General features: G+C 42.4%; 1 protein-coding gene across 1 annotated transcript in view; it reads right to left on the bottom strand.

Annotated features, from left to right (window-relative positions):
• The window catches only part of EPS8L1 (EPS8 signaling adaptor L1), an 84,775-nt gene that overhangs the window by 34,601 nt on the left and 26,995 nt on the right, over nucleotides 1-23,179 (bottom strand). The window contains exons 2-3 of the mRNA XM_075280105.1: nucleotides 17,342-17,387; nucleotides 11,138-11,178 (exon numbers count right to left, since the gene is read on the bottom strand). Of these exons, the coding sequence (XP_075136206.1) occupies nucleotides 11,138-11,178; nucleotides 17,342-17,358 (58 nt within the window). The 5' untranslated portion in view covers nucleotides 17,359-17,387. The remainder of the gene's footprint in view (nucleotides 1-11,137; nucleotides 11,179-17,341; nucleotides 17,388-23,179) is intronic.

Genomic DNA, 23,179 nt, shown 5'->3' with positions numbered 1-23,179 from the left:
CTGCAGATAGCAGCCATACCCTATACTGCAGATACCAGCCATCCCTTATACTGCAGATAGCAATCATATCCTGTACTGCAGGTAGCAGCCATCCCTTATACTGCAGATAGCAATCATATCCTGTACTGCAGGTAGCAGCCATCCCCTATACTGCAGATAGCAGCCATCCTCTATACTGCAGATAGCATCCATACCCTATACTGCAGATACCAGCTATCCCTTATACTGCAGATAGCAGCCATCCTCTATACTGCAGATAGCAGTCATCCCCTATACTGCAGATAGCAGCCATCCTCTATACTGCAGATAGCAGCCATCCCCTATACTGCAGATAGCAGCCATCCTCTATACTGCAGATAGCATCCATACCCTATACTGCAGACACCAGCTATCCCTTATACTGCAGATAGCAGCCATCCTCTATACTGCAGATAGCAGTCATCCCCTATACTGCAGATAGCAGCCATCCTCTATACTGCAGATAGCAGCCATCCCCTATACTGCAGATAGCAGCCATCCTCTATACTGCAGATAGCAGCCATCCTCTATACTGCAGATAGCAGCCATCCCCTATACTGCAGATAGCAGCCATCCTCTATACTGCAGATAGCATCCATACCCTATACTGCAGACACCAGCTATCCCTTATACTGCAGATAGCAGCCATCCTCTATACTGCAGATAGCAGCCATACCCTATACTGCAGATACCAGCCATCCCTTATACTGCAGATAGCAATCATATCCTGTACTGCAGGTAGCAGCCATCCCCTATACTGCAGATAGCAGCCATCCTCTATACTGCAGATAGCATCCATACCCTATACTGCAGATACCAGCTATCCCTTATACTGCAGATAGCAGACATCCTCTATACTGCAGATAGCAGTCATCCCCTGTATTGCAGATAGCAGCCATCCCTTATACTGCAGATAGCAGCCATCCCCTAAACTGCAGATAGCAGCCATGAAAGCTCATGACACTATTGGCCCATGAGGAAACAGATCGGCTGGATAACCAGCAACAAGACTCTTTGGATGGGCTGATCCTTCATTGGCAGCACATTTCCATGTGTGAACAGGGGATGTACTGCTACCAAAATGTAAACTGTATGAAGATGAACAATTATGTTACAAACCAAATGACCCTGCACAGTTTATATCCGGTAAAGTGAAGGCCCTTAAAATAAGTGCAAGAGTACAAGGTAGAGGGGCCCTCTTACAGATTTCAAATTGAGGTTTAGAAGCTTCAATTTACACCTCTGATTTTATTCTTTTATTATAAGACGCAGTTATTCAATTGCAGAAATCCTAGAATTCTCCCAATCTCTTATCCATGATAGATCTATAACATGACAAGTTGTTATTGAGGTTCATGGACAACAACGCAAAATCTGTAACAGGGCCTTTCACTTACCTTGTGCCATATAGTATATAGTTCTGCTGCCAACGGATGTTGTATACATATATTACAGTCCAGAAGCGAGTGCTACTGCTACACCTAAAGTGCTTCCAAGTTAGGGTATACTCAAATATGGCAAATGTCTCTGATCGATTCATTAATCGGAATGGTGCTTGAATAAACCATGTTCTTGCCTCCAAATAACCCCCATTATAAATATTTTTCAGCTGCAGAAATTTCTGCAACAAATCTGCTTGTATGGCTAAGGATCCACAGATGTAAACGCCATGATTTGCTGTAAATTACGGCGTTTTACAGTGGGGACAAAGTGTTTGGGATTCTAGGGAATCCAATGCCCGCCTTGCAGTAAAAACCGTGTTGCGGACATGCCGCAATTTCCCAAAAAGCCAGCGATAATAGCCAGGTATAATTGAAACAGAAAGTATGCAGAGGAAACCTCTGTGAACTTTCTGACTAAAGCCCTGCGGGAAGAACTGCGATGCGTTGCTGCCATGTTTTTTTCTGCAGCACTCTTTTGCTGCGGGACATCCTGTGGGGCCTTAGCCTAAATATAGTCTAAATGGGAAGAAAGAATAGCAGAAGTACAATGAATATGGATAGTTACTGTTGATATACGGCATTTAGAGTGGATGAGGAGGAGGGTATTCTCCGCTCAAAAGTACATATCTTAAGCTGTAGGTATGGCCATACATGTCAGTTAGGGGTGACTAGAAATCTGAGAGATCAACTTTTTTCCCCTTATTTTTTTTCTGTTGTAACCATTGCTATGAGATGCCCCTGTGAATCATCTATGTATTGAAGATGTACAAGTGATTATATAAAATCAACTGCCCTACAAAACCCACAATAAATAGTCATCAAAAAACCAAGATAGAGAGCAAATATGGCCTGCATGTATTCTATGTGTCCCTAGATCATGATGGAGCTGTTATCCTATATAAAGCCTCTCATGGCGCATCATCTCCTTACCTGTTTTGTAAGGGCTGTGGTCTGTCAGTAAACAAGACTCCACCCTGCCTCATGAAGCAACGCCAGCAAGCATCAGTGTCAGCAATGAACTATAATTATGGTGATCAGCTCACATCACATGTCAAGTCAATGCATTTGATGGAGATTTTATAGTGTCCTTTTATGTTTTTTATATAGCAGAATGTATAAAGATCAGAAACAAATATTATGCCCAAAAGATCCTAGGATGATCTATGAAGGCAACATTGTTCAGGTCACATAGGTAACATCATATTTCAAAGTTAGTTAAACAATTCAGAACAATATATTTCAATTAAATTTGCAAACATATCAGATATCTGAGCAAGTACAGCCTTCAGTATATCCACGACCAGCAGCTATATAAGTCACTTAACTATAAAGTAGTATAAGTGGCCTAATATTATATGGGCTGAGGAGATGTTATTAGTACGCTGTAATGCTTTGTTTGACCTGCAGAGGCACTGCAGGACACGTGAGAATTAACATAACTGATTGGAGGGGCTGCCAGCGCCAGCGCCATTAGAAATGACATCAATAAGAGAATTACTGAGATCAAAAATATTCTATAATACTGTATGGCCAGGTTAAAATAGGGCATATTGACATTATAGAGAGAGAACCCATTGGTATTAAAGCGCCTGATTAACCCCTTTAAGGGTAGATGCTATGTAACTATTTACAGAATGGGACCGTCTGCAAAATGTCTTTAAATGTTAGATGAAGAGCTCTTCTAAATATTAATCCATAGTCGTTCATGTGAATAACCACAGTGACCCTGCAGTCCTGGTCCATCCATGGATGATGTGCTCCATTGCCTTTAGCACCTTGCACTGGGCATTGACCTTCCAGATAACCTGCTTTGTAAGATTCAGCCCAGTCCTATACATTGCTGGAATTGGCAGGACACCATTATTTATAGAATGGCTTATTTTGGTAATGAAACACTTTCAAAGCAGAAGAAAACAGGAGACGCAAGATATTTATTCTCCAGTGTTTGCACAGAGACAAAACACATTCAGCAAAACACTCGGAGAGGAAGTATCTGCCCTTGTAGGTTCACTTAATACCGCTGTATAACTCCAAACCACAGCCATTCCACATGGTCACGTATCTGTGACTGATTCTACAAGGGCTGCCAGTTGGCTGCTATCTTAGCCTCCTATGCCATAAAGTTGGCCCTCAATGCCAGTGTTATTTAGATTAGCGCAAGCTGCAATCTTTGAGGGTCACTTCTGAAACAAAATGCACCACAATTGCCGTAGAAATTGTGCCAATAGAAACATAAAATGTCCTAAATATATAACACTTTCTACACAGACTTCAACAGACCTGTAAAATGACTAAAAAGAGTTGGAGAAAATTTATTAAAGATTAGAGATGAGCGACTAGTGAAATACTCGATATTCGTTTTGAGTAGACCATCAATATTCGACTGTATGACCGAATATCAAATACCATTATAGTCTATGGGGAAAAAATGCTTGTTTCAGGGGAAACCACTATTCGACTAAGGATAGTCACCAAGTCCACTATAACACCTCAGCAAATGATACCAACACCTCTGGAATTCAACTGGGACAGCAGGGGAAGCATGTCTGGGGGGATCTAACAAGCCCAAGTCCCAGTGTTACCCCAATATCACATCCTATCAACTAGACACTTTCCAAACTCAATAGAACCTATATGAAAGTGGAAAAATACTTGGAAAACTTCTTTCCTCTACATTAGTATGGACAGAAAGCCAAATTTTAAGCTAAAGAAACATTAGCATGCACCCCCTTAAATCATGTTGCCCATGACAACCACAGATGACATAAGCAATGGGAAATCCAACAGCCCTATTTTTTTTCGATGCCTACGTTTTCCTGCTTCCTGGGAGGGGATACAAATTTTTACTGTGTTTACCGTGTGGTATTCGATCGGAATGGAATATGTCGAATACCGTAATATTTGATCAAAAACCTACTGAATCGAATAGTATTCGCTCATCTCTATTAAAGATGTGTGATATGTTTCTGTGCACAATATTGGTGCAAATGGACTGTATATTAGACTTTGGGTGAAATCGAGAAGAAAATGTATATAACATGCCTGGCAATCGATGACATCTATCATATCATATATTTCATTTGCAATAATTGCAATTAATTAATTCATAAATTAAAGTATCCTGTTGGTCAAGTTCAGGTAAACTGAAGATGTTGAAATGTTTAACCTGAAAATTCTCCAACTTTTCTTGCACATTCAGTGGTGTTGAGGAAAGTGGAGCAGGGGCTGCGTAAATACAATGTTCAAACTAGAACTGGCCTAGATACAATGATAAATCTGCCTCATTGATATGAAGTGAAAACAATCTCCTGACCTTGTGTTAATATGGCATTACACAAGGAAAGCTAATGTAAGTTCACAAGACTCTGGATTGCCAAAGGGGCCTCTTCAGGCAAAAGGCAGTGTGCAGAAAAGGCCCTTTGCTCTTGCAGAAGGGTCCAAGTTGAAGCAAAAACAGTGGTACACTTTAAAGAGTGTTTTTAAGGTAAAAAAAAATGCCTTCAAAACCAATAAGGGTAAGTTCACATGTGTTTTTTTGGTCAGGATTTTGAGGCCGCATTCGCCTCAAAATCCTGACCAAAAAGATGTCTCCCATTGAAATCAATCGGAGCCGTTCAGGTCTTTTTTCCGGGAGCCGTTTCTTCCGTCACATCACATCAAGGGCAGACCTGATCTTGCTAGATTTGCCTACAGACTATCCTGACGCATGCTGAAAGTGAAAATGTCATTTGTAGCTAAAGGGAATGTTATTGGACAGAGATTCCAGAGGAGAGCCTGATCACTCGTGACTGCCTGGGAGCAAATAAGGCCCGCCCCCAGTGCACTTGCAGGCTGATTTGCATATTGATACAAAGATGATTATATCTGCATTGCTTTATTAGTTTGTAGCGACAAAGGCTTGATTCTGTTCAAATGAAAGGCCTCTGCGTTGCGCTTTTTTGTGCCATTTTGGATCAGACAGGCTCTTAAAGTTAAAAACTTATCTATGGAAGGACAGATACCTAAATAGATGCCATATTAGGGTCCATTCACACAGAAATTTTTGCGAGAATTTTGGCGAGGAAAAAATCCGCTTTAGGAATTAGGAAATGTTTTTTTTCCCTTCAGCACAGTGTATGGAACTTGAAAAAAACCACTAGAAGGTTTTTCCACGTGGTTTTTGCCAATTCCATGTGGATTTTCCGCCTCCCATTGACTGTGTTGATTTTTGCAGGGAGAATCCACCTGAAGGGAAAAAAAGCTAGCGGAACCCATAGAACTCTATGAGGAGGCGTTTTTCATGGATTCAGCACCAAAATCCTCGCCAAAAAATGAATGGAACCTTAAAGGGAGTCTACCATCTCTCCTAAGTATATTCAACTGCCACCACTGTGTTACAGAGCACACTGCGACTGACTCAGCTGCAGAATCCGCGGGAAGATAGGGCATGTTGCTGGTTTTTCCCACTAGCTGAAAAAGAAATCGCTAGTGAGAACAAAAAGCGAGTGATTCCCATTGAAATGAATGGGAGGACTTTTTGCAGGTAGATTTTGAGGCAGATTCTGCGTCAAAATCCACCTGCAAAAAATTCAGTGTAAACATACCCTTACTGTAACAGAGTGGGGACTGCTGAATAGACTTGAGAGAGGTAGAGTAGGAGAATTGAATATAGTACGTCTCAGAAGATCCAGGCTCCAGTTAACTCATTTACTGAGTAGAAACGATGTGACTATTTAAAGAATGAGTCTTGTATTGCAGGTGATGTCATGGCATAGCCCAGAGCTTCTAGTGATGACACCCTTAGCTAATATTTGAGAAACACATGATAAACTGTAATGTTCCTACAAGCTGAAATTGTATGCTTGCTATATGTAGTACTGAGCAGTTGTCCAGGAGGCAATCCCGGACAAGCAGGACTGGTTAGATTGTCAAGTCTTCCCCTCAAGGAACTGAAGTTAGAGTAATAGTATGGAATGAAGCTAATGTCCGCACCTATTATCTTATAGCAATGGTATGGTCTGATATGGTCTGAATATAACATTATGAGAAACATATATTAGTTTTCTAACCACATAGTATAAATTTCACAAGTACAACATAGATAGATAGATAGATAGATAGATAGATAGATAGATAGATAGATAGATAGATGAATCCATTACTATATACAGATGCAAATAATATATTTCTTAGTGACCGGAACCAGCAGAGATGAAGTAACACAGAAGTATATCACCATGACTGAGAATACAAATGAAATATGTGAGTTACACCCTGTAAAACATGACATCATTCATATGAATAAGACTACATTAAAAATAGCGAGAGATGATACTAGAACAGCCAGATAATCCTGGAGAACTGGATAGGAAGATTTCCACTAAGGTGCTGTATTCTCAAGATAAGAAAAGAACAAACCTCTTAAAAGAAAATGAAGAAATATGGGAGGAATGCAACAAAACTGGGCATGGTGCACAAAAGTGCTTCCCCATCTACATAAGAATGGGTGAATGTTAAAGGGAACCTGTCACCAAGTTTAGGGACCTATTTTAGATAAACATATGCCTGAATAGCCTTTAAAAAAGGCTATTCAAGTCCTTCTAATCGTTTGTTAAAAGACCCCCCTGTTTTAATGAATTACCTTTTAAACATATATGTAAATAATTTTAGGCACCTCAACACATTGGACTGAACTGAAAAATAAACTTTAGTCCAAAATAACATGTTAATCTGTAACTTGGAGTGTCAACTCCCTGCTTTGCTATGTTAAGTACATCCTACAAGCTGCCAAAATATTCTCTTTTTAGATGCCTATTTTACTAACATGGACTGGTAAACAGTGCTGCACCCTTGTAGGTATGCAGCAATAGAAGTCTTAAAGGAACGCTGAGATGATAAAAGCGCAGTTCATAGAACAAGTTCCTAACATCATTACACACTTCGGGTCAGTGCACACAGAGTTTTTTGGTGCTGATTTTGACGCTGAATCCGCCTCAAAATCAACCTCCGAAAAAAGCCTCCCAATAGAACTCCGTGTGCACTGACCCTTATATGTGCGTGTTATCTTTCTCCTTTCCTGAGATGTCTCAGTTTTAGTCAATATTAACCATATAAAATAATGGGTCGACAGTCTGGCCCTCAAAATATGGAACAGATCCTCTTCCAGTCCAATTGTGTGACCCTGCTTCTGTGGCTCCTATTCATTGAATGAAAGGGGCCATGGAAGCATGGTGACATCTGTGTGTCCCCCATGTGCCACCCATGCAGTTCATCTATGGCAGCTAGTTAGGCTAAGGTCTCATATGGTGCAAAATGAATGGTAAATATAAAGAAAGCTCTTATATTTATCCCTTCTGTTAAATCTCCTCCTCACTTTGGCTTAAGAAACCTCAGCAAAATCTGGAACAAAAAAAAGCAGTTCTCCCACATGTGAGGTCTTAGGCTGAAGCCCCATGTTGAGAAAAACACATCATTTTCGTCACTACTGAAATACTGCAGCAAAAAAATTGAGTCTTACAGTACCTGCACAACTAATGGGATTCTGGCGAATCTCATCCGCACATTGCAGAAAAAAATCAGCAATGGAAAAGCTGCGTTTTCAAAAATGCCCACATTTTTGAAAATCGCAGCGTATCAATTATATCTGCAGAAATGCTGTCTTTTTCCATATAGGTATAATAAGGGCAGAAAGCCCGTGGAGGAAAACTCTGTGAAAACGCTATGAAAATTGCTGCGGAAAAAATGCAATGCTGAAGCCGCATGTTGTGGAAATGCAGTTTTTTTGTGGCAGATTTGTTTTGTGAGACAATGTTAGGAGTGGATTGAGCAGAAGGCAGAAGTATAAGAAGCTTCCTATACATTTCCCATTCCTTTTGTAACCATTCTTGGCTTTGGCTCAAAAAAACCGCAGAAGAATCTGCAACAAAAAACGTTGCTTTTCCGTAACTTGGGGCCTCGGCTCCAGGCCGGTTGCAGACGACCGTGCTGTGGGTCAGTGTGCTATCTCTGTATTTCCTTTGACAAAAAAAAAAATTGGGTTGCTGTAATGAGATTCACCAACATGATGAAAGATCTCTTTTCATGATCTATATAGTGTCTGATGTCCCCCTATAGATTCACATCATGCATGACCAACTTTGGCCTGTTGTCTGAGCTGCTGAGTTGACCAGCACTAGTGACTGCCATTAAACAGTCTAAATGTCATATCTGTTTATGAACACAACAAGTGCAATGAATGTTCATATTGTAAGGAGAGCTGCCCTGTCTGGTTATTACAAGATTGGAGCATCGGTATACCTGCCTGTTCCTGCTCTCATTCGGACATATCATGTGAATCTTGTGCATGCAAACAAAAGGCTGGAAGCCTTTGTCCCTTATCTATGAAACTGGAGCAGAAAAATATGGAGGTGATTCTTAAATTTTAGGAAAGGGCAAAGTAATCCGTTATCTTAGAGCATCACAGGTCCAAGCATGCTCCAGAAGCGGTCCTTCTCTCTTCTATATGTCAGTGGGAATACCAATAGGCTCCCAGGTATCACATATTGTATTTGTATTGTATATGTGTGTCTATAATCATTGTACCCATGTGTATATTTAGTACAAGCAGAGGGGAAGATGCTGAATCCTATTGCTGTCATGTGCACAGAAGGGTTGTATACATGCATTATACCACCTGTTGTATTAGTAATTATAGACATTAGGACCATAGCCAAGACAGGGGTGACTAGCCTGTTCTTCCAGTTCTAATGGATTCCCAGAGTCATGATGAACTTTGTGTCCATAATTACATACAAAAAGACAAGATATTCTAGATTTTCTAGTAACTGACCCTTTATTTATGAGGTTTCTCAATGCCCTATCATCAGTAAATCTTATTTATGCCTTTTGTCAGTGACAACTTTAAAGGGTCCTTCTAATGATGGCTATCTATTACCTATTAGGCCCACCCTCTAACAAGTGACAACTCCTTTCACAATGCAGCAGATTGCCCTGGATTGTTCTCCCAGGATCCATAGAAACCAACTGTGACCAGTCAGACATTCCTAGTTATGCAAGTGCATGGACAATGTAGTATTTCATGGTACTCACTCTAATAAATGGCCACTCTTGTCATACAAGCATGTCTCACGTCTACCAGAACTCTAAATGGGGGACCCCCAGTATGATATCCATATGCCCTAACAGGGTATAAGAACAGGAGTTGTCTTAAAGAGGACCTTTCATGTCCTCGGGCATATGCGGTTTTATATACTGTTAGAAAGCTGACAGTGCGCTGAATTCAGCATACTATCGGCTTTCCTGTTATGTGCCGGGGGAAGAGATATCGATGCCATTACCAATAGCTTTGCACTGCCAGAAGGGCATTCCTGGCAGTCTAACTGGGAACACCCCTCCTGACAGTATGTCCGTAGCTCTGTACTGTCAGAGGGGGCATTCCTTACTGCCCAGTGATGATGCTAAGTGGTGAGGAACGCCCCCCAGTATTGCCATAGACTAGCAATGGGGGGGAGGGGGCATTCCCCTCCACTTAGCATCATGGCTGGGCAGTAAGGAACGCCCCCTCTGACAGTACAAAGCTACGGACAGACTGTTAGGAGGAGTGTTCCCAGTTAGACTGTCAGGAACGCCTTTCTGATAGTGAAAAACTATCGGTAACGGCACTGATAGCGCTTCCCCTGGGGCACATAACGGGAAAGCACACTGTCGGCTTTCTAGCAGTATGTAAAACTGCATGTACCCAAGGACATGAAAGGTCCTCTTTAAAGGGAATCTGTAGTCAGAAAACTCAATATCATACCAGCAACAGTGCACAGTGTATGATGTACAGTTGACATCATACTGTGCACTATCATACATTTAGATGCATAATTTCCTTGAAAAAGTATTTTTTTAGAAGTACAAAAATGAGGCTCAATCCCTTTAAGGCTAAGACCCCACGGGCTGGAAACGCCGTGCTAAACAACCACAGCGGGAACGCATCGCGTATCTTCCCGCAGTGCTTTGAACAGAAAGTTCACTGAGTTTTCCTCCGTTGACTTTCTGTTACAATTATATCTATGGGAAAGCCTCTGGCATTTCCATAGATATAATTCACATGCTGCGATTCCCAAAACCGTGCCGATTTTGGACATGCTGCGATTTTTACCGAAAAGTGGGCATGGGATTCACATGAATCCCATCCACTTTGAAGGACTGTTTCTGCAAGTACAGAGTTTCTGCCGCAGGCAAATCGCGGCGTTTCTGGCTCGTGGGACTGCAGCCTAAGAGAACTGTATATAATCAATTACTCACAAACCTTAATGATCTAAACCTACATTACAAGGAAGAGTGGGCAAAAATTACTCCAGATCAAAGAGAGAGACTGATGAAGTCATACTGGAAACCATTACTTCAAGTAATATGATCCTACAAGCTATTGATACATTGATTGTATTCACTTTTTATATGGCTTTTCCAATTTGGCTGTATTTGTGTTAAAAAAATGAAATGTTGTATGCTGTTCATCTGATGTTGTACCTAAATTTTAGACCTTCTAAGGAACCAATGTTTGTTATGTCCTGATACCTAAGACCATAGAATTAAATAAGGGAGATCTTTGATTTGTTCATGATTGTGAATTATTATATGTGAATTAATGAAAAGCATTTTACAAGGCAAATCAACATTTAATTAGGTCTCTGTGGAAATATTGGACTCACCATATATAGATTTGGCGTTGGGTTTTGACACCCCGTTTAGTCTAAAACAGAATAGAAAAAGACATTAGAATGAAATAAACTAATAATATACACAATAATGACACATTAATCTTCTACAGCAGTACCAGTATATCTATAATAGATAACAGTAAAAATATCACATTCACATTCATACAGAATTCATAAAGAATCCATAAAAAACTTCCATGTACTTGCATACATAATCTAAGGCAGACAATGGTACATATCATAGATTCACAATGAGGCCTTACTAAGCAGATTATGGTTTAAGAAGGGCAATCTGTCACATATTGTCACAAATGTTTTATGGATTTAACTGAAAAATGGCTGAACAGAATTGTAACAATTAGACAAGCTTGACTTTTTTGGTTATCTTTCGGGGGGGAGGGGGAGGATTTTTTTCATTAATCTGGGGAAATATTTGTAAAGAGGACCATTCACTACTTCCACCAACTCCAACTATTCGCATTCTATAACAGCCGCCCTGCACTGATTCTAGCACAGCTGGAATTTTTTCTTTAGTCTCCGCCATTCCTGAGCAATCGGTGTTACTAGTATCAGCACCCAGTTTGCTCTCTATCAAGTGTAAGATGCTGGGATGGAGCTGATAGCCAGGGGGAGGCCACACACCTAAGAACCTAATCAATATATTGGGTGCTGAGACCAACAGAAAAAATTTGCACCAGAATCAGTGAAGCAGCACCTATAGAAAGAGGCAAAGTTGATAGAGGTGGTTTAAGGTCCTCTTTAAGCAATTTGCGCCACCAGCAATCTAAGGTGCGCATAACTATTTGTACTATTTCGTACTCTACTAGGATTCTGCAACTCCAATCATTATAAATTTTGATGTTCAGGATCTGTGCCAGCCAAATGACTGGAGTATTCACTTTTTTTCTATAAGTGTCTCATTTCATCCTCTGTGAATGTGAAAGAGAAAATACTAGTTTAGAGAAAATACCGGAAGGGTTGTTTTAAGTGAACCCAAAAGAATCCAGCTGGAGTGGTTTGACCTGAGTGCAGGTCCCACTCCCCACCCTCTATTCACATTCTCATTCCACCTGCCATGCAGCTCTAGACCAGATTGTCATGAAGATAAGAGACAGGTAGATTGTGAACACAGCTGTCAAATAGTGTATAACTGTATCATATTAACATAATGCAACAATGAAGAAGTACAATAAAGACTAAAAGCTGGTAGTCAAAACAAACTAATGTTGGCGGCAGCAATATATCAATCTCATACGTGGTTAGAGACTATGCCATATGTGGGTGTTTATAGTAAGGTACGATAAGGAAAAGGAAATGACAGGGTCAAACTGGTAAGTCGTCAGAGGTTGCTAAGCTCAAATACATTAACGGGTTCATGTACATACACCTGGCTTGTATCATCAGAGATATTGATATTATCTGTATTACTGAAGTCTATGAGGTTTCTCATTGTGCCAGATTATGATATAGTACTTTAAAGGTGTTAAGACTCTGATCTCCAGGGATCTGACACTGTCACTGGTGTATAGCGCAATCTGTCCACATGCACCAGTAGGGATGATGCGTAAAATGGAATCCACTGGGCTGCACCCAGAGCTAACATAACACTCGCCTAGTCCATCTTAAGAGAGCAGCAGCCCAGCTACACCGCCCCCACCCTCACAGGATGTCTACTGGGGCTCCTCACGGGTGGAGGAATGGAAACACATACACTGGAACCTTCACTGCAGAATTCTTTACTTCTTTTACATAAGCAGATACAGCTGAACAAGAACACTGAGGAAGACCGAGCCTATGTATGTGGCTGTTGTGTGGACTGAGGAGAGGACAGTGACTAGTACCGCTGGTATGCTGAACCGGGTAAATGTCGGCAGTTTTCTAGAAGTGAATAGACTATTGGTCACATATGTGCACTACCTCTCTATTCACACAGGGGACTCAAGGAGTTCTTCTGGCCAGAATCTCAGCAGTCAGACTGAGTGATCAGACACTTTTTCTATCACCTTTGTATATGAAATTAGTATTGTTGCTGGGAAAGTCCATTCATAATCAACTAGATTATATATCTACACGACCCATGCAATTGTGTAGGCCCCACAGTGTGGGGTGAAAAAAAGGGGCAATATACTGTCTGGGGGCAAGTAAAAAGTGACAATATACAAGTGGGGGGCAAAATATGGAAAAGTAAACAGTGTAGGGGCCAATTAAGAGAGCAATATACTGTGCGGTGCCCTGTAAAGGGGACAATATACTGTGTGGTGCCCTGTAAAGGGGACAATATACTGCGTGGTGCCCTGTAAAGGGGACAATATACTGTGTGGGAGCCAATAAAAGGAGCAATATACTGGGTGGGGGCCTGTAAAGGTGACAGTATAAACCGTGTGGCCAAAATAGGGAATAGTATACAGAGTGTGTGTGTGTGTCTGGCAATAAAAAGGGCAAGATGTTATCTGGTGGACAATGAAGTGAACAATATACTATGTGAGACTAATAAAGGGAGCAGTGTATATTGTGGGGTCATTAAAGGGGTCAAATACTGTATGGGGAGCAATATGCTTTGTTGGAACCTATATATTGGATAATATACTTTGTGGGCACCAGTTAAGGGGGTTTGATACTGTGTGGGCACCAGTTAAGGGGGTTTCATACTGTGTGAGGACCAATAAAGGGATTGTAGACTACACTACACTATTATATACCAAGTCCGTACAGTCTTGAGCATGTTGCATCACAGGTGTTGAGCTGAGTTGTAGGAATATTGGATGGCTTGTATTCCCTTGTGAGAACTTCAGCCAGCATAGTTCAGTTGCCAATGTCCAGGTGCCAGAAAGCTGGAGTACTGTATTCAGTACTGCTTTTTAGAGATGAGCGAACAGTGTTCTATCGAACACATGTTCGATCGGATATCAGGGTGTTCGCCATGTTCGAATCGAATCGAACACCACGTGGTAAAGTGCGCCAAAATTCGATTCCCCTCCCACCTTCCCTGGCGCCTTTTTTGCACCAATAACAGCGCAGGGGAGGTGGGACAGGAACTACGACACTGGGGGCATTGAAAAAAATTGGAAAAAGTCATTGGCTGCCGAAATCAGGTGACCTCCATTTTAGACGAATAGTGGATTTCAAATCCGGGTCATATGAGAATGTGAACTTTGTGACTATGAGACAGGGATAGCTGTACAGGCAGGGATAGCTAGGGATAACCTTTATTTAGGGGGGAATGTTATTAAAAATAACTTTTTGGGGCTCTATCGGGTGTGTAATTGTGATTTTTGTGAGATAAACTTTTTCCCATAGGGATGCATTGGCCAGCGCTGATTGGCCGAATTCCGTACTCTGGCCAATCAGTGCTGGCCAATGCATTCTATTAGCTTGATGAAGCAGAGTGTGCACAAGGGTTCAAGCGCACCCTCGGCTCTGATGTAGCAGAGCTGAGGCTGCACAAGGGTTCAAGCGCACCCTCGGCTCTGATGTAGGAGAGCCGAGGGTGCACTTGAACCCTTGTGCACCCTCGGCTCTGCTACATCAGAGCCGAGGGTGCGCTTGAACCCTTGTGCACACTCTGCTTCATCAAGCTAATAGAATGCATTGGCCAGCGCTGATTGGCCAATGCATTCTATTAGCCCGATGAAGTAGAGCTGAATGTGTGTGCTAAGCACACACATTCAGCACTGCTTCATCACGCCAATACAATGCATTAGCCAGTGCTGATTGGCCAGAGTACGGAATTCGGCCAATCAGCGCTGGCTCTGCTGGAGGAGGCGGAGTCTAAGATCGCTCCACACCAGTCTCCATTCAGGTCCGACCTTAGACTCCGCCTCCTCCAGCAGAGCCAGCGCTGATTGGCCGAATTCCGTACTCTGGCCAATCAGCACTGGCTAATGCATTGTATTGGCGTGATGAAGCAGTGCTGAATGTGTGTGCTTAGCACACACATTCAGCTCTACTTCATCGGGCTAATAGAATGCATTGGCCAGCGCTGATTGGCCAGAGTACGGAATTCGGCCAATCAGCGCTGGCTCTGCTGGAGGAGGCGGAGTCTAAGATCGCTCCACACCAGTCTCCATTCAGGTCCGACCTTAGACTCCGCCTCCTCCAGCAGAGCCAGCGCTGATTGGCCGAATTCCGTACTCTGGCCAATCAGCACTGGCTAATGCATTGTATTGGCGTGATGAAGCAGTGCTGAATGTGTGTGCTTAGCACACACATTCAGCTCTACTTCATCGGGTTAATAGAATGCATTGGCCAGCGCTGATTGGCCGAATTCCGTACTCTGGCCAATCAGTGCTGGCCAATGCATTCTATTAGCTTGATGAAGCAGAGTGTGCACAAGGGTTCAAGCGCACCCTCGGCTCTGATGTAGCAGAGCTGAGGCTGCACAAGGGTTCAAGCGCACCCTCGGCTCTGATGTAGGAGAGCCGAGGGTGCACTTGAACCCTTGTGCACCCTCGGCTCTGCTACATCAGAGCCGAGGGTGCGCTTGAACCCTTGTGCACACTCTGCTTCATCAAGCTAATAGAATGCATTGGCCAGCGCTGATTGGCCAATGCATTCTATTAGCCCGATGAAGTAGAGCTGAATGTGTGTGCTAAGCACACACATTCAGCACTGCTTCATCACGCCAATACAATGCATTAGCCAGTGCTGATTGGCCAGAGTACGGAATTCGGCCAATCAGCGCTGGCTCTGCTGGAGGAGGCGGAGTCTAAGATCGCTCCACACCAGTCTCCATTCAGGTCCGACCTTAGACTCCGCCTCCTCCAGCAGAGCCAGCGCTGATTGGCCGAATTCCGTACTCTGGCCAATCAGCACTGGCTAATGCATTGTATTGGCGTGATGAAGCAGTGCTGAATGTGTGTGCTTAGCACACACATTCAGCTCTACTTCATCGGGCTAATAGAATGCATTGGCCAGCGCTGATTGGCCAGAGTACGGAATTCGGCCAATCAGCGCTGGCTCTGCTGGAGGAGGCGGAGTCTAAGATCGCTCCACACCAGTCTCCATTCAGGTCCGACCTTAGACTCCGCCTCCTCCAGCAGAGCCAGCGCTGATTGGCCGAATTCCGTACTCTGGCCAATCAGCACTGGCTAATGCATTGTATTGGCGTGATGAAGCAGTGCTGAATGTGTGTGCTTAGCACACACATTCAGCTCTACTTCATCGGGTTAATAGAATGCATTGGCCAGCGCTGATTGGCCAGAGTACGGAATTCGGCCAATCAGCGCTGGCTCTGCTGGAGGAGGCGGAGTCTAAGATCGCTCCACACCAGTCTCCATTCAGGTCCGACCTTAGACTCCGCCTCCTCCAGCAGAGCCAGCGCTGATTGGCCGAATTCCGTACTCTGGCCAATCAGCACTGGCTAATGCATTGTATTGGCGTGATGAAGCAGTGCTGAATGTGTGTGCTTAACACACACATTCAGCTCTACTTCATCGGGCTAATAGAATGCATTGGCCAATCAGCGCTGGCCAATGCATTCTATTAGCGTGAACTGAGTTTGCACAGGGGTTCTAGTGCACCCTCGGCTCTGCTACATCAGATTGCTACATCTGATGTAGCAGTGCCGAGTGTGCATCAGATGTGTAGTTGAGCAAAACTGACTCAGCACTGCTAAGTCTCTGCATTCGCATAGGAATGCATTGGCCAGCCTTCGGCCAATCAGCGCTGGCTCTGCCGGAGGAGGCGGAGTCTAAGGTCGGACCTGAATGGAGACTGGTGTGGAGCGATCTTAGACTCCGCCTCCTCCAGCAGAGCCAGCGCTGATTGGTCGAGTTCCGTACTCTGGCCAATCAGCACTGGCCAATGCATTTCTATGGGGAAAAGTTAGCTTGCGAAAATCGCAAACTGACAGGGATTTCCATGAAATAAAGTGACTTTTATGCCCCCAGACATGCTTCCCCTGCTGTCCCAGTGTCATTCCAGGGTGTTGGTATCATTTCCTGGGGTGTCATAGTGGACTTGGTGACCCTCCAGACACGAATTTGGGTTTCCCCCTTAACGAGTTTATGTTCCCCATAGACTATAATGGGGTTCGAAACCCATTCGAACACTCGAACAGTGAGCGGCTGTTCGAATCGAATTTCGAACCTCGAACATTTTAGTGTTCGCTCATCTCTACTGCTTTTTCAATAGTTGATTTTGCAACTAGTTGTATTTCTAATGTTATTCATGAATAGATGCTGGCATCCTACATACCGAGGTGAGGCGCTCATTTTGACTTTCTGCTTAAGTGATCTTCTTCCTAATTGTGGAGAAAATAGATTGTCAGTATATTCATTTATAGCATACTGTATCTTTCACCATATCTATACAAGATCAAAAAAACAAAAAAACAAAACTACAGTGAAAACATAAAACAGGCTTTTCACACCAGGTGCCAGGTCTTCTTTAAGCACATGTATACAGTAAACATTTACACATACACAAGCATCTATATAATGTACACATATGCACTATACATGTATATTCATATTACACATAAGCACGTTACATGCATATACAAAAGAGCACAAATATACAAATTATGCAATGTGCACATTATAACAGCGGTCCCTCAAGTTACAATGGCTTCAGGATATAATATTTTCAACATACAATCATCTTTTCTAGACCACTGTAACTTGAACCGGAATCTACGTAAAATTCTTGACTGGAGGACCCAACAAATCAGCATGGCCATTTCACAGGTAAAACCCCTGTATTAGTGAAGTATAGACACTGACTGACTAGTAGCGCCTCTCTACAACATAGTGCAGTACTCCATCTTATGTACTTCTCTTTACTGCTGCCAGGATGGGCTGCTCCTATGAACACCATGTAAGAGCGGCTCCATGTTGTTTTTTTGGGTACACTGTATATAATTTTCAAAACCTCAAAGTAGCTCCTGATACCAAAGAACATGATTTACAGCTTCAGGTGATTTTTCTGACTTTTATGTATGAGGATTTGAGATATATATATATATATATATATATATATATATATATATATATATAATGTGTGGAAGGTAGCTCGGTGGCAACAATTGTGTGGACCCAACCAGTCAGAGACAGGGACACAAACATGCAAACAGGCTTATTTAGAAAAAAAAAAAATGGCAGAATAAATAAACCTTCACGTCAGGTACAAAAATAAGTAAAATAAAAATACAACTTCAAGCAAAAGGCAAAACAAAACTCCTGCTCGTCTGAGCTCTAACTAATACAGAATAAGGCTAACTATACATGTAGCTTACTTCCGGTTACACGATCAAACAAAGCATAAGTCCTAGTTTGGTCTCACCAAAACTCATCTCTCCAGGACAGACCCAGGCACCTCTTCCCACTACCAGGATCTGCCCTGAAGTGCAGGCTCTGCAGCCTTTTATGGCCCAGTAACAAGCCTAGGACCCACACTGGGCTGAGGCCTACTCCAGACCCGCACTGGACCACACGTATGTCAGGAATCTGGGGGAAATATACCGTGATTCCAGTACTCTACCTGCTATATCTCTATCTGTCTATCACTATTTCTATGTTAGTTATCTTTCTTTAATCTTGATTTTACTGACATTTTGGGGTCTTTGGAACCATTTATTAGTTTCCATAGATAATCTTAAATCACAATGGTTTCAATGGTTGTCACAGAAATGCAAACTCCAGCAAAACTAACTTGAACTGATACATCTGCTCCATTACACACTAGAGAGACATAAACACATTGTGAGGAATTCATCATGTGTGTCTAAAAATTCACTTAACCTACAATTTTATCAAATATCAATTAGGTGGCCCAAACTGCAACAAATTCATTGGATAGTTGCAAATCTTTGATGAATTTGGTGCAATTTAAAAAGAGAGCAGTATTTTGTAAGCTGATGTAATTTATCAAGTCAGTTGCTGTGTGCATGCCTCAGATTCTTCATCGCTGTCATTTATCATCTGGTGCAAATTCTGTGGCATTGTGACCTATATAGGCACAATGTTTGTATATTATGCATTTTAATAGGTGGTTTATACTAGCGCGCAAATCCTGTGGTGTTCAGCGATAAAGACAGGCAAACAAAAATAATAATTAAAAAAAAATGGTTTCAAATTATGTGGAGCCAGACAGGAACATCTGAGCGCCAAAATAAATACAAACTAAATAGAGCAATTCCCTCAGATACAGCCTGTATGAAGCATTGCAGGTGAAGCGACCGGATCTAGCACCGGGTTCTATCTACTGTAGATTTGACAGACCTTACATATGTTAACTTGGAATATTTGTGAATCTTAATAATTCTACTGTATCTGTGGAAAAGGTCTTACAATAGATTTAGCTATGTTGTACTGTACACAGTTCAAGCATTTTGGCTGTTATTATTAGCTAATTGTTAAATCACCATATATTTGCTTTTAGTCTTTATTTAATAAAAAAATTGTAAAAATTGGTAAGTGCCAAGTCCATCTCAGAACCAATTGCTTCTGTGCACAAGGCAGTAGCTATAGGGAGTAGGCACAGGTAGCAGTCGCTATTGGGTCCTGGACTAAGAGGGGACCCAAATTTCTTTCTTCCACATAAAATACAACACTATTCTAAATGGCACAAGGAAGGTGGGGCCACATTACAGATCTATAATTGGGGTCCAGGAGCTTCAATTATGCCTCTATTTGTGAATATACAGAAGTCATTGGAAATTCCTTGGATCTTACTGCTAAAGGTATACTAGTTTAATGCCAATATCATCACTGCATAAGAAATACTAGTTCTGGATTGTATAATAGGGTCCATATATAATGTAATAATGAAATGTTTATTCTCTTTCAGTGATACCCACTGACATTAACTGAAAGCATGCTTAACTTTTTAACAAACTTTGCATGAATCCTTGGTATAATGTTCATATATGAGGAGACCTCCTGTTTCTGGTCATTAGATTACGTATATCTTAGTTTTCCCCTCTGTAGGCTCTATGTGTAGCTTGCAGTTCCCTCTGAGCTGTTGGGTGCAGGCACACACTGCTCACAGAAGTCTGATGAAGGGAACATTTTAGTTATCCCGAAAGCTCGCAATATGTCATCATTTTTAGTTAGCCATTAATAAAGGTATCAACTACTGAAGACTCCTCAAAAAAAAATTAAATTTTTTTATATTTCACAGAAAGTGTGAAAGAGAATCTGCTCTATAACTATCTCTTTCACTGGGGGAAACAGTCCCAGTACTATGCACAACATACATAGAGACCGAGGCACTATTTTCATGGCAGCACATGAGTGCTACCATTTTGAGGTGGATCACCAGTCCCTAAAATGAGATCTGGGGCAGGCGATCCATTGCCACGACAGCTGGGAGCCTATTGATGGCTCCCAGGCTGATCTGGCATACATCTGTATTACATGCACTATTTTATAAGACCCCCTAGTGGAGTGTAAATCTACAATTACAAAAATTCAAATCACCCCCCTTTTCCTAGAACACGCCCAAAAGCCTCTGGTCTACAAACTTAAATATTTTACCATTACAGTGAACGCCACGGTGGAAAAAAAGAGACGAAATGCTGTTTTGCCTCCCATAAATATTTGGATAAAAAGCCATCAAAGCAATAGACATTCCCCAAATTGGTATAAATAAAAAGTACATCTTGCCCCTGCAAAATAAGATACCCTACACACTGAATATCCCTGTACCCGGTCTACAAAATTATAATAATTTTTTTTCCCATACGGTAAACACCTTAGTCTTTTACCTCTCATAAAAATTTGAATAAACTCCATGTATATATATATATATATATATATATATATATATATATATATATATGGAAATATAAAAGAATTATGGGTGTCAGAATATAGCGACCCCAAGAATTTATTTTTCCAACATTTTGGATTTTTTTTAAGGGGCTAAAATATAAAAAACAATATAAATTTAGACCGGCCCATAGAGTACTGGTGACCTGTCATTTTGGTTGCATGGTGAACATCGTAAAAATAAAGCCTATAAGAAGGATGCGCAAACACAATTTTATTCCAACGGCACCCCAAGTTCTGGCTTTTGGAAGGCAGTGAGTTAAAAATGAAAATCGAAAAATGCCGTGTTTTGAAGTGATAAGAAAATTCATTTACATGATTTTGTTTTTGGCTTTCACTAGGTGGAGTTTAGAAAGTTATAGCTTATTATACTACCCCCTAGTGGAAGGGAGATACAGCAAGTACAGTGATACCTCGGTTCTCGAACATAATTCGTTCCGGGAGGTCGGTCGAGAACCAAATTGTTCGAGAACCGAAACAAAAAAACCCATAGGAAATAATGGAAACTGGATTAATTCGTTCCAAGCCCCAGAAAATGCCTATTTACTGGCCTAATTTGTATATAATATGTAGAAAAACATGAGTCTCAACAAGAAATAAGAAATAAAAGTGTATTTATTAGAGATGAGCGAACAGTGTTCTATCGAACACATGTTCGATCGGATATCAGGGTGTTCGCCATGTTCGAATCGAATCGAACACCACGTGGTAAAGTGCGCCAAAATTCGATTCCCCTCCCACCTTCCCTGGCGCCTTTTTTGCACCAATAACAGCGCAGGGGAGGTGGGACAGGAACTACGACACTGGGGGCATTGAAAAAAATTGGAAAAAGTCATTGGCTGCCGAAATCAGGTGACCTCCATTTTAGACGAATAGTGGATTTCAAATCCGGGTCATATGAGAATGTGAACTTTGTGACTATGAGACAGGGATAGCTGTACAGGCAGGGATAGCTAGGGATAACCTTTATTTAGGGGGGAATGTTATTAAAAATAACTTTTTGGGGCTCTATCGGGTGTGTAATTGTGATTTTTGTGAGATAAACTTTTTCCCATAGGGATGCATTGGCCAGCGCTGATTGGCCGAATTCCGTACTCTGGCCAATCAGTGCTGGCCAATGCATTCTATTAGCTTGATGAAGCAGAGTGTGCACAAGGGTTCAAGCGCACCCTCGGCTCTGATGTAGCAGAGCCGAGGCTGCACAAGGGTTCAAGCGCACCCTCGGCTCTGATGTAGGAGAGCCGAGGGTGCACTTGAACCCTTGTGCACCCTCAGCTCTGCTACATCAGAGCCGAGGGTGCGCTTGAACCCTTGTGCACACTCTGCTTCATCAAGCTAATAGAATGCATTGGCCAGCGCTGATTGGCCAATGTATTCTATTAGCCTGATGAAGTAGAGCTGAATGTGTGTGCTAAGCACACACATTCAGCTCTACTTCATCGGGCTAATAGAATGCATTGGCCAGCGCTGATTGGCCAGAGTACGGAACTCGACCAATCAGCGCTGGCTCTGCTGGAGGAGGCGGAGTCTAAGATCGCTCCACACCAGTCTCCATTCAGGTCCGACCTTAGACTCCGCCTCCTCCGGCAGAGCCAGCGCTGATTGGCCGAAGGCTGGCCAATGCATTCCTATGCGAATGCAGAGACTTAGCAGTGCTGAGTCAGTTTTGCTCAACTACACATCTGATGCACACTCGGCACTGCTACATCAGATGTAGCAATCTGATGTAGCAGAGCCGAGGGTGCACTAGAACCCCTGTGCAAACTCAGTTCACGCTAATAGAATGCATTGGCCAGCGCTGATTGGCCAATGCATTCTATTAGCCCGATGAAGTAGAGCTGAATGTGTGTGCTAAGCACACACATTCAGCACTGCTTCATCACGCCAATACAATGCATTAGCCAGTGCTGATTGGCCAGAGTACGGAATTCGGCCAATCAGCGCTGGCTCTGCTGGAGGAGGCGGAGTCTAAGGTCGGACCTGAATGGAGACTGGTGTGGAGCGATCTTAGACTCCGCCTCCTCCAGCAGAGCCAGCGCTGATTGGTCGAGTTCCGTACTCTGGCCAATCAGCGCTGGCCAATGCATTCTATTAGCCCGATGAAGTAGAGCTGAATGTGTGTGCTTAGCACACACATTCAGCTCTACTTCATCAGGCTAATAGAATACATTGGCCAATCAGCGCTGGCCAATGCATTCTATTAGCTTGATGAAGCAGAGTGTGCACAAGGGTTCAAGCGCACCCTCGGCTCTGATGTAGCAGA

Source organism: Leptodactylus fuscus, chromosome 6, assembly GCF_031893055.1.
Source record: "Leptodactylus fuscus isolate aLepFus1 chromosome 6, aLepFus1.hap2, whole genome shotgun sequence".
NCBI classification, from domain to species: Eukaryota; Metazoa; Chordata; class Amphibia; order Anura; family Leptodactylidae; genus Leptodactylus; species Leptodactylus fuscus.
The sequence above is the reverse complement of the archived record's forward strand: the minus strand, read 5'-3'. Positions and strand labels throughout refer to the sequence as shown.